The 12,120-nt window shown below is 37.8% G+C and overlaps 1 protein-coding gene and 1 pseudogene across 1 annotated transcript; both read right to left on the bottom strand.

Moving 5' to 3' along the window:
* Positions 1-4,242: 4,242 nt before the first annotated feature.
* LOC136218663 (cytochrome f-like) lies at positions 4,243-5,425 on the bottom strand (annotated as a pseudogene).
* A 1,208-nt stretch (positions 5,426-6,633) lies between these two features.
* Positions 6,634-11,231, bottom strand: LOC136206409 (CDPK-related kinase 7-like). Its single transcript, XM_065997445.1, has 11 exons — positions 10,187-11,231; positions 9,333-9,463; positions 9,045-9,086; positions 8,854-8,962; positions 8,545-8,623; positions 8,170-8,466; positions 7,987-8,099; positions 7,706-7,813; positions 7,546-7,608; positions 7,292-7,459; positions 6,634-7,181 (listed from the first exon to the last, which is right to left on the bottom strand). The coding sequence occupies exons 1-11, from the start codon at positions 10,655-10,657 to the stop codon at positions 7,044-7,046; spliced, it is 1,719 nt and encodes a 572-aa protein (XP_065853517.1). The 5' UTR covers positions 10,658-11,231; the 3' UTR covers positions 6,634-7,043.
* Positions 11,232-12,120: the final 889 nt, after the last annotated feature.

Here is a 12,120-nt window from a genome sequence, read left to right as displayed (position 1 = left end):
ACGCCGTTCGCCCTTTGTCATGGAGTCGAAGCTGTAATTCCAGTCGAAATATAGGTCCCAAGTGACAGAGTTGCATTCTATTGCAAGGATGAAAACAGTTAAAGACTGAAAGAAAGTCTTGATCAAGTGGAAGAAAGGCGAGAAAAGGCATATGTACACATGGCGGCATACAAGCAGCGGATCGCAGCTTATCATGACAAAAATGCCAAGCTTGTAGACTTGAATATGGGAGACCTCGTGCTCCGCAAGGCGGACAAAATCCAATCTAAAGAAGGGAAGGGAAAGCTAGGACTCACCTGGACAGGTCCGTATCGAATAGTGGACAAGATTGAGTTCGGCACATTTAAAATTCAAGACATGGAGGGAAATACACTGCCGCGTACATGGAATCTCCAAAATCTCCGCAAATATTTCGCCAGAAAATAGAATGTAAAAAAGGTCTTGGGTACTCTTTTCCCTTTAGTAAGCTTTTTTCCTATGAGGTTTTTCTTATTAAAGGTTTTAATGAGGCTCACATATAAGACCCGCTTGCTGTAATAAAGCGTATCTCCAATCAATAAAAAGCAATTGTTCTATTGTCAATATTCTTTTTAAGTATTTTCTTGCAGCAATATAAATATTCCAGTCTAAAAAAGAAGGGGGGCACCCCACGCTTCCCACACCAAAAAGTACTGCTATCACATAGCTACTTTTTCTCCTCAAAGATGGAAGATCAATCTCATGGGCGGATCAATTCTTAAATGACCACCATTAGAGATAGAGTTAAAACATCTCTCGGACGTGAGACCTTTACACTCTCTTACATCCTTCCCAAAGAAGGGTTCACAAGTCCTAAGGGCGGATCGATTCACCTCAAAGATAGGTAGCAAGACGATTCCTAAGCCAGCTTAACTTCCTCTAAAGGAATAAAACAGCTTCAAACCTTCACAAAGGTTCGTACAATGGAGTATGGATGGCCACCTGCTTCAAAACAAATCCTGAAAGCCTATAAATTTACTTACGCAAACGTAAAAGTAAAATAAATAATAGCAAGGATTAACAAACTGTACTTAAGTTTTACAAACAAAGCTACACATTAATAGGAGCATCCTCCTTAACATTTGTTTTCCCCGATGCGCCCTCCAAAGGGGCTTCCTTCTCAACAACACCAGATACGCCCTCCAGTGGGGCTTCCTGCTCAACAGAGATAATTCCTCCTAGAGGAATAGTGCTATTGGTTACTAGCTCCTCACTCTGGTCACTTATCTTCGAGGGCATTTCATCGAGGTCCACGGGTTTAAGGTTGGCGAGAGGTTTGCTTTCTTCGACGGATCCCTTCATCCATTTCCGAACGTGGTCACGGATGTAATCCTTGACGTCCAGGATTTTGCGATATTTGAGGACGACATCCGGGTCGGGAACGACGAACTCCGGATTAGTAAAATCAATCTTAGCATACGCCAGTTGGACATACGCCATGATCCATTCGCCATAAAAGAAAGATTGCTCCCCTGCCATGAATTCAGCGTCTGCTAAGGCATCCTCATGCTCCTTAGCATCTGTTTCGATCTTTTCCTTCAGCTTCTGGATTTCGGCATCCTTGAGGGCAATGGCGGACGCGGCATTCGTATTAGCATCAGCAACTTCTTTCTCCATCTTTTCTATAGTGGCCTTATCCGCCACACCTTGAAGGAGCTCCGCCTCCATGGCACGCAAACGAGTACACATCTGTCAATGCAAACAATCCATTCAAATGAAAGAACAATAGTAAAACTCTCCCCAAAGGAGATCACTCATTCATCCAAAAAAAAAATAATAGCAAAAGGACAGAGGGAACTTACCGCTAGAAGCTCCGTTTTTCCCATTTGGACATGAGCTGATCCTGGGATCTGGTTCTGGCTCTTTTGCACCTCGCCCAACTGACCAAGAGCCTCGTCCATGTCATTAAGGACAGATTCATTCTCCAAAGATCCCTTGATACCATGTTTGGCGGACCAGTAACCGCCCAGGTCAGGCTTCGCCATCTGCACAAAGATGGGAAGGTCAGAACTTAGATTCAAAATATGGAAAAAGAGAAAAGATAAAAACAGCTTACTTGTTCCTTCTCCACCAAGGGCATTGCGGATTTCATAGCATTCGCCATAAACTTTTGTCCGCCGGAAGCTGCAGGCTTCCTCTTCTTCAGAGGCGGGTCGGCCATTGTATCAGCAGGACGTTTCCCTGCACTCTTTTGGGGATCCACTGCCTGCCCTTTCTTTCGAGCCTCATCCTCCTTCAGTTTCTTGTGCATCTCTACAAGAGCGTGATTGGCCTTAGATAAACCCCTGACAAAGAGAACAATAAGGTAATCAAGGTTCAAAGAAAAAAACAAAGTTACCTTGATCAAATTGTGCAAACTTTGAGTAAATGAACTTGTCCCCTTCTTGGCGAATCAAAGGAATGTCATTCATCATGAAGTCCAAGGCGTCAGCATATGTCCAAGCATCCGCCTTGACATTCTTCATGAGTTCCGCCACTACCTCATCACTATCTGTCAATATGCGCATGTCTCCATCCATATGCAGAGGTTTGGCATTCCAGAACGATGGAAAGCCTAAAGACTCGCCCTCTTTTATCTTTACATAGAATAATTTTTCGTCCCAAAGATGGACGTTGGACATCTTGCCGCTAAACGGCGAATATACTCCAAACTTTGCAAAAGTGAGGAAAGACTCAGACTTTCGCTTTGACGGTTTATGAAACGATCGAAAGACACGAGGGGTGCACACTACCCCTAAGTTTGAAGCTAAGTAACAATCTAAAGCCAGATCTAACCAGCCATTTGGATGTAATTGGCTGGCAGTGATGTCAAAGTAAGCAAGGATGTCCGCCATCATCTTTGGAAGAGGAAGTCGGAACCCTCTTTCCACATGACTACTATATACAGTCAGATATCCGCTTGGCGGACAGGCAGGTCGTTGATGGGCGGCCGCCAACTGGGTCTCATAGTTATTTATTCATGGAAAGCGACTCGCCAGATCCGCGGCGCTCCACACGAGGCGCCTTTTTCCTAGACGGGGCAGAAGAAGAAGCCACCATCCCGGAAAATCGCCTAAAATCTATTACCGGAGCAGTACCAGTAACGGGGACGGAAAGGTTTTGAATTCTACTTGAGCGAGTTCGATCACTATTACGCGCCGAGTTACGCAACTCAGCTAAATTAGAGCTAACTGTATCTTCCGAGGAATAAGAATTTTCCGATGAAGAAGTAGTCCAGCCAACTACGATTTCAGAAGAAGAGGTCAAGTTAAAAAGTTTGAAGGTCGATTCAGAGGATGAAGAAGAGCTCCTAAACATTCAGAAAAAATAGAATGAAAAAGATAAACTTACATGAAAGTGAAAGCTTGGAGGACTCTGAAACTCCGGGAAAAACTCTGGGCAAAGAAAGCGCAAAGAAAAATGGAAGAACAAATGAGGAAGAAAGGGAAAGAGAGGAAGGAAGAAGGCATTTTCTCTTTTCTCGAGCGACGCGCCCACAACACGTGTCACCCATCGATTGGCATCGAACAGAGTGACCATTAATGCAAGTAATCATGACGGCGCGAAGAAGCTCAAAAGCCCTAAAGGACTTTAAAGGAACTTTAGGGGGGCTTCTGATAACATTGTGATATTATCCCGAGGATCAAAAGGGATATTTGCCTAGAACGCCACGTGTTGATCGCCTGATAGCGGAGTATCACAACGTATTGAGCAAAGAGATCCGACAGGCGGATCACCAACACCTCACCACCCGAGACCCGCGGGCGAACCTGGGAGGCGAATCGCCATAACCATTCAATCCGCTATTGAAACAGCTGAGTCGATCCCGCAATAAAGACCATTAATAAGCTATCAATAAGCTAACTGGCATACTTAAGGGAAACCAGTAACCGCCATTAATGGAGCATTAATGGAGACTTTCTAGTTACTAAAAGTTACGACTTCATGACTATATATAGCTGGTATCTCAGGCTATCAAGGTACACATTCACTTACCCTTTGTCAATTCAGTTTGCTCTCTTGTTCTTCTATACTGACTTTGGCATCGGAGCTTCCCCTCGTCGAACCCAACGATGCCCCCACAGAGACGGAAGCCTATCGAAAATTCTCCACTAGTCATCAAAGAGCTACCCCTTACTTAAGTTCCCAATTAGTACCAAGCAAGCTTTCATTAATTCATTCTTCTTTTACATTTTTTTAGAATTTCTGAATTTTTTAATTCAACTCTCACACCTTATTCAATTCTCACATATGACCTAAATGAAATGTGAAATTCTTGAGTAATCTACTTCCCTTTGAATGATGAATAACAAAAAATATTTGTGCCAAAATAACGAGATGCCAAGAAGAACAAATGGCCTTGGACACATATTGGGACCTGAAGCTATTTCTACATCCCTCTTACTAAATTCGCCTACATTAGGATTACTCGTTAGTGGTTGATCCACTTTGATGGATTCGTCTTCTAGAACAAGAAGTTTCAATCATATAGGTATAATGTCAATCACTTGATGTCCTTCCAATGCATCTGTTATGGTTATTATGTACCTCCTTTATTCCTTTCATATTATTTTACTTACTATCCTTGTGGTTGTAGCATTATAAATTGTATTGTTACTCTTGCTCCTATCGGGATAAATATGACCCCTTCATCTGTTTCCACCTACATATATGAGATATTTTAAAAAGTGAACATCTTTTTTAGTGACGGAGTCTGGAGAAAGAATTGGAAAGGTAATTTCACTATATTTCTAACCAGGAATGGGACTGATCACAAGAATATATTTTTCTAGTGGGGCGATAACTCTGAAAAGACAGATTTCCTATCTTTTCTTTAATCTCTAGTGAAATACAATTCAAATGGGCTAATTCAAAACTCTCAAGTAAAATAAGAACAACCCCCACATTCAAAGCCTCATTTTCTTCCATTAGCAAGAACTTGTTTCAGTTGCATATCATAAGGAATTCGAACAACTACTTCAAATACAGTATCAGGAAGTACCGCTTGTGGAACCTCAATATCTATCGGTTTATTGGCTAAATGACAATTGGCACATACAATACGGCTGGTTTCTTTGCGTGGATTTTCATAACCCTGTAGTGCAAAAATGGGATATGCATTTGAAATGGATAACCAAGTTATTAGATATATCATAAGTGAGATTGAAATGGAATAAGTAATCTCTTCAGATTTCTTTCTTGAGTGTTTATTTATGGCATGAAACAACTCGAAGCATGGTTCTAGCTTATTGATACTTTCCAGAAAACTCCACTTGAACACATTTGATTTTTTTTGTTTGCCGACAAAAACCTGTACTTGAAAAAAAGAAATATATATTATCTTATGTTTTCTAGCACGAGTTTTTCTAGTCTTTACCACAAATTTTTTTCCCTCAATATTTGTAGTTGTAGCAATAGCCACCCTCATAGAGGAAATAAGCTAATTAGGTGGTATACTTTATTTATATATATATATATATAATGAAGCTCCTTTTAATAACTTATGTATTCTCTTATTATTTCCAATTTGAGGACCCATTAATCCAATTAGCAGAAGATCGTAAAATGATCATCATTTGGACCTCTCGGAGACTTGCTTGAGAATAAGAAAGAGGTAAATACATAAAATAAACTTTGATCCTATTCATGGGAATTTTGTAAATATTCCATTATAAAAAAGAGAAAGTTTGAAACCATTGGTATTTTTTTTTTTTGGAGATTGGATGCAGTCACCAATTCACGATGTGTGACATGTATAGAATGAAAACTTCGTTCTCAATTCTACGAGAATTTTTCTAAAAGCCTATGGAAGTTTTATTTTCCCACAATGTATCCTAAATTTTGGCCTAATTCTTCTTCTTATTAGTATATATATTGTTATTTATTAATCTATATAGTGTTATCTAATTCACTATTTAATCCGGGTATTTTTAATAATACGATGTTATTAACTTTTACTATATTCAACAGTTTAGTGCCCATATCCATTTAAATGACTGAGTTGTCCTTCACTTGTTAGGGGGCAAATTACATTTTTGATACCTAAATTTTAACATATTTACACTTGGATACCTGAAATTTATTTATACTTAAAAGCTATTATTTTAAGTATTAAGGACTAAAAAGTGTATTAAATAATAATATAAAGATTAGTAAATTATTTACCTATGTACTATACAACAACAACAACAACAAAGCCTTAGTCCCGAAATGATTCGGGGTCGGCTAACATGAACCATCATATAAAACCGTGAAAATCAAGTCGTGTCAGCGACACAGATTCGCTCCCTCCACTCCGTCCTATCCACTACCATATTTTCCTCAATTCCCAATAAACTCATATCACTCTCGATCACCCTCCTCCAAGTTTGCTTAGGTCTTCCCCTACCCCTCACCACTACATCCCTTTGCCACTCTTCGGTTCTCCTAACCGGCGCATCAAGCGCTCTACGTCTCACATGGCCAAACCACCTTAGTCGGTTTTCTCTCATTTTATTCTCAATAGATGTGACCCCTACTTTTGTCCTAATTATTTCTTTACGCACCCGGTCCTTTCTCGTGTGACCACACATCCATTATTTACCTATGTACTATAAAGAAGAAAAAATGGCAGGCAATAAACAGAGACTGACACACTGAATTAAAGTGGCCATAAATTGAATATCATTAAAGAACATCCTCATCATGATGAACCATACAGAAATTCATTTTATTTCAGAACATAGTGCAACTGCTACACCAGGAGGGATAAACCCAAAAATAAAAAAGGAGTCAAAAGTTTAAAAAGCTGTATCTGTATGCTCATCCATCCATCCTAGTTATACATTTTAATCTACCCCCTCACTATGTACAAGTCCTCTAATCCCAATTGTAAAACCTTTTTTATATAACAAAAACATGCTTCACACTCTCCAATCAGCACACCTCCTAAATACCTTCACCACACTTTCTTCTTTCCCCCCTACAACTTACTTGGCACGCCATGCCGTCTTACTTGTGTTCAAGGAGACCCAAAACCATGGACAAAGCATATGTCACAGCTCCTTTCATGATTTTTGGAATGCTCGCGATGAAACGCCATGGAGAAGCCTCACAAAACCCATGTAACTTAGCTTCCCATCTGAAGGTCGTATCCAGTCTTGGATTACTGCGTGAACTGGTATCGATGGGCTAAGTCCCAGCTCCTGAATATACAAATGGAAAATAAGATACTTTTTTGATGTTCAGTTCATGTAGGAAAAGGAAGGGTTGTAACTTGTAAGCATATGATTCACATTTCAGAGAGAGATCATACCGAGGCAAGTTCCTCTATCATAATAGCTCTGTTCCCGTCCTTATCGAAGAAATCATAGGCACTCTTTGCCTGTTGCTCCCAACAATCCATTGCTTCTAGCTGATGCACACTAACAGCAGCTGCACAAAATTCTGCAAAATCTAGTTTTCTGTACTGAAGACCGCTCACCTGAAAAGGATATCCATAATATCTTCCATGTAATTAGATTCGATAGGGAGCTTCCGATGATGAAATTAATATATTTAAAGCATTACCAAGTTCACATAATCAAGGACCCTTGAATCCTTCGTAGCATCCGTGGAATTCTTCACTAATGCCTGTCAATTCGAAACCATTCAGAATAACATGAGGAAATGTAGAAAATACATTTTGAAGAAGAAAAAAATGGAATAGATGGTAAGCAAAAGAGCTCACCGTCTTGAAGTTTGATATGGAAATGAACCCATTTTTGCTTGGTCCTAATAATGTAAATTGTTCCCGGAGGTAAGATAGCTGAGGCACGGTTAATGTCTTTACTAAAGCCTGCCATGGTAACAATACTCGTTACAATCATTTCGTCGGGAAAAAAAGGGTCAAAAGGTATGCATCAACACTATGTATCTAATATGTTTACTATGGACAAATCCTTTCAACACTTCCTAAGCTAATTAAACAACGAAAATTCGACCATAAACTGTATACTCTATATAACATACCGCCAGCGCAGATTTCCTAAGAGAAGTTGAGGAGATATAAGCTTTCACAAGCTTATATACTATCATATCCAGTGGGATCTTTACATCTTGATGTGTGGCTAACCATGGATGACCTGGCACACAAAAATCCACTCAACCAATGATGAAACCGGAACTTTAACATAAATGGCTTCAGGTACTTACTCAGGGCCTGAGCAGCAGTCAGTCTCTTTCGGTAGTCCTTGTTCAACAAACGCTTTACGAAATCTGCTGCATCAGAGGATAAAGAAGGCCAAGGAGCTTCATTAAAGATTGGATCTGCTTTGAGAACAGCTCTAAAGATGCCAGACTCTGTCCGGGCCCAAAATGGTCGGCTGCCACATAGAAGAATATAAGCAATTACACCAATACTCCACATGTCTGCTTCAGTTCCATATGATCGATGTAGAACTTCAGGAGCTACATAGTACGCACTTCCTACGATGTCATTCAACCTTTCGTCTGCAGCAGAAACTTATAGTCAAACTCAAATCCATTTGTGCCCAAAGATAAGAAAAAAAGGTAGTGTAATGCACTTACCAGGCTTTACATAGTCAGAGAGTCCAAAATCAATGGCCTTCAATTGGGAATTATCCTCCTTAGTACTAAACAGAAAATTCTGAAGCAAAACACAACAACCGGTGATTAGAAAAACAGGAACATCCATGTCCATTATACAAGAAAAAAGAATTTAGGACAAAAATGGTTCAGAACTATGCGCTGAAATAACGGCTACACACTACATAAGAAACACCAACTACATGCAGATGATTAGCGGTCAGATTCTGCAAATTTGATTTTTCTTAGTCAAAGTCATATTTAAAGCATTTATGTTCTTGTATTTATTACCTCTGGCTTGAGATCACGATGAACAACACCTTGGAGATGAAAATAGGCAACTACACTTAAGATCTGAACCATAACAGCCTTTGCTTCTTCCTCAGAGTATTTTCCACCTCTACATAACATCAATTGGAGATACTCAACTAGAACGTCATTGAACAAAGCCAGCAATATGCAAGTATTTACGTGTAAATTACCTTGTAAGTATCCTATCCAATAGTTCGCCACCTTTACACAACCTAAAAAATATATAGCAGAAGGATATAAGTTCCAAATGCTTCATCGTTTTGATCTATTTGTGCTAATGATAGATTTAGAAACCTAGGTAAAGAGTGATTGAACTTTTAATTGTTTTGTGATTGATAGGTAACAAGGAAACTAGAGAAACCGTAACGACAATCGGATAATCGAAATAACTTCATGTATGCCGTTAAAGATATCTTAGTATGTTGGATTCTTAATAGAGAAGGGCAAGAGAAACTTACTCCATTACAATGTAGACGTTGTTCTCATCTTCATAGGCCTCATAGAACTGTATTAAGTTCTTATGTCCAGTTAGAGCTCGTAATATTTGTACTTCCCGTCTTACATCCTCAATAGAAATTGCAGTGCTCATCTGCAAAACATTGCTGATTTCATGAGAAGAGAACAAAAAGTAGAATGTTTCACAGAGATGATTCGGAACAAAATTACTTTAACTGCGTTGGAGAAAGTTCAGGTATAATCTCTTATAATCTACACATACTTTCCATTTAAACAAACTAAATGGACACAACCAACTGAGAGCATATCAATCAAAAACTAACTAGAAATAAAATTGCCAGCACATGACATCGATCATCCGATACTACTTAGTGCCTTGTATGAGAAAGAATGTTTATTAATCAATAACGGATAAACAGTTGGCCTTTCAACTTAGCTTAGTCTACATGATCATTGAGCTCCAAAATGAGCTTTGACTATCAATAATCCGCCACTTAGTATTTTTGGTCAAATTACTTCAAAAGTGATAACTTTCATGACATGATTCGTGGTTGTTTTCACACATGTCAAATTCGAATGCTGATATCATGTAATTTAGACTAATTTGAACAAAAATGCCAAGATAAAGAACTAAATTAATGCCCAAAGTTTAGTTTGAAGCAAAATTTTGCAAGCTAAGGTGAAGGAACAAATTCACATATACCTAATAAAAATCTATGATTATGTAGAAGTTGAGTCAAAATTATAATAGACTACTAAGAACAATCAATAGAGACCCTTGCTTTCCTGATCATATCAAAAGGTAAATAACTGTAACAATTAATTGAGCTTCAGATTGAAGATTTAAGAATGAAACCTTAGATTTGGGGATAACTTTGACAGCCACATCTTGGCCTTTGATGCTTCCTTTCATGGCTATGGCAGAGCAAGTATACCCAAAATGACCACGACCCAATTCCTCTCCAATCTCATAATGGTTAGGGAATTGGTTAGAATATCCGAAATTCTTGTCTAAACCAATATCACTCTCATTATCCTCAGGGATTGAAGCTTCATTGGGCTTAACAGAACCATGCCTGCGTGCAAGCAATGCCCGGATATGCTTTGCCGGAGAAGGAGGAGGAAATGGCCTCTTGAATATACGCAAAGGGGTTGATATAGGCGAGTTCCTGAATGGACTTGGACTGTAAAAAGGTGACTTCTTGAAGTAATTAGAAGCCCTGCTTGTCCTCGAATTTGCAGGTGTTGCTTCAGTTTCAATTGACAGATTATGGCTGTTTGATTCATTTTCCTGGGTTTGAATAGGTTTTCCATGACAAAGCCCCATTTCAACAAAACCCCAACTAAACTAACACTAAATTTGAAGAAAAACAAAGCAATTTGGAGGAAAAGAAAGCAATTTTCAGACCATTATGAGTGAATTAAATAGGGAAAGAAAACTTCAAGAACAACCAAGTCAGCAACTTGAAAGAAGATGATTAATTGATTTCAAAGATTTTAATCAAATTCCAACCCAGAGGAGAGGAAGGAAAGGAAACCCAGAAAAAGAAGAGGGTCTAAATTAGAGGTGAAGTTTGATCAGAAGAACACAAAAAAACAGAGCAAGTATTATTCCAACAAGGAAAGAATGAAAGAGGGGGAAAAAGCACAGAGAAAAGTAGGGAAAAGATGCTCACAATACAATAGGCATCAATCAAGATTAAAATTAAAAGAAGAAAGAAAGAAAAGAGAGAATAACAATGCTAGCTTGTGCTTTCTTTTTTATTTTCTTACTTTATGCAACCCAACCTTCTTTATTCTCTTACCATTGAAATTAAAAAAATGGTTTCTTCTTCAAGTGGGAACAGTAGAGATTTAGAAACAAGAAAACAAGAAAGAAGAAGAGGAAGAAGAAATGGATTAAGTGATTTTGTTTTTCACTCATAGAATAGAACTGCCAGCCTGTCTTTATTCATCCAATCCTATGTTTGACCACCATCTTTTATTTTTTTTATTTTCCACATGTATATATATTTGCATTAATTAATAATATATATTTCTTGTATTTTTCCTAACCAATTTAAAATATATAATTTCTTCCAATATTGTTTAAATGTCACACTATCCCTTCCACAACTTTAGAATTTTATTGTGAAAGTGATTTAAGACACTATCTTTATCCTATCATCAAATATATATAAAAGAAAAAATATGAAAATAATTAATAGGGTAGTTTTATTATCTATTAAATTCAATTTCATTTAATTTTAATTTATTTTGTTTGGTCAGTTAATTTAATTAGCATAACATATGTATATGATTCAGGATTCAAACCGTTGATTTTGCCAACCTAATTTGTTGAAATATGTTTTGATATTATTTCCCCAACTTACATTTATTGTTTGTTGATATTGTTATTGCTTTCATACCTGAACATCTTTTCCTAACTTAAACATAAAGCTTAAAATAACTAAAGCTTTTGTTTCACATTAACCAATAAACATATATTTCAACCATCTTATATACTTATTTCAATACCCTATTTATGTATTTATCTCCTCTTAAATTATTGTTTGGTAAGTTACCAAAATTATAGAAAAATAATAAAGTTATAAAGGATATGTTACTCACATGTATAAAAAAAATTCACATTAATTAAAAATAATATCACGTGTGTCTAGAAAGACTCTTACAATAGCTCTATGTTTAGGAAGCCAGAATTTAGTTAAAACAATTAGAAGGATTTGCTCTTCTTTCGATTCTATCAACTTTTACCATGTTTTCAGGGAGCAGAATCGGGTGGCAGATCGG

The sequence above is a fragment of the Euphorbia lathyris genome, chromosome 1 (genome assembly GCF_963576675.1).
Source record: "Euphorbia lathyris chromosome 1, ddEupLath1.1, whole genome shotgun sequence".
Taxonomy (NCBI): domain Eukaryota; kingdom Viridiplantae; phylum Streptophyta; class Magnoliopsida; order Malpighiales; family Euphorbiaceae; genus Euphorbia; species Euphorbia lathyris.
Note: the sequence above shows the minus strand (reverse complement) of the source record. Positions and strands in the feature narration are given on the sequence as shown.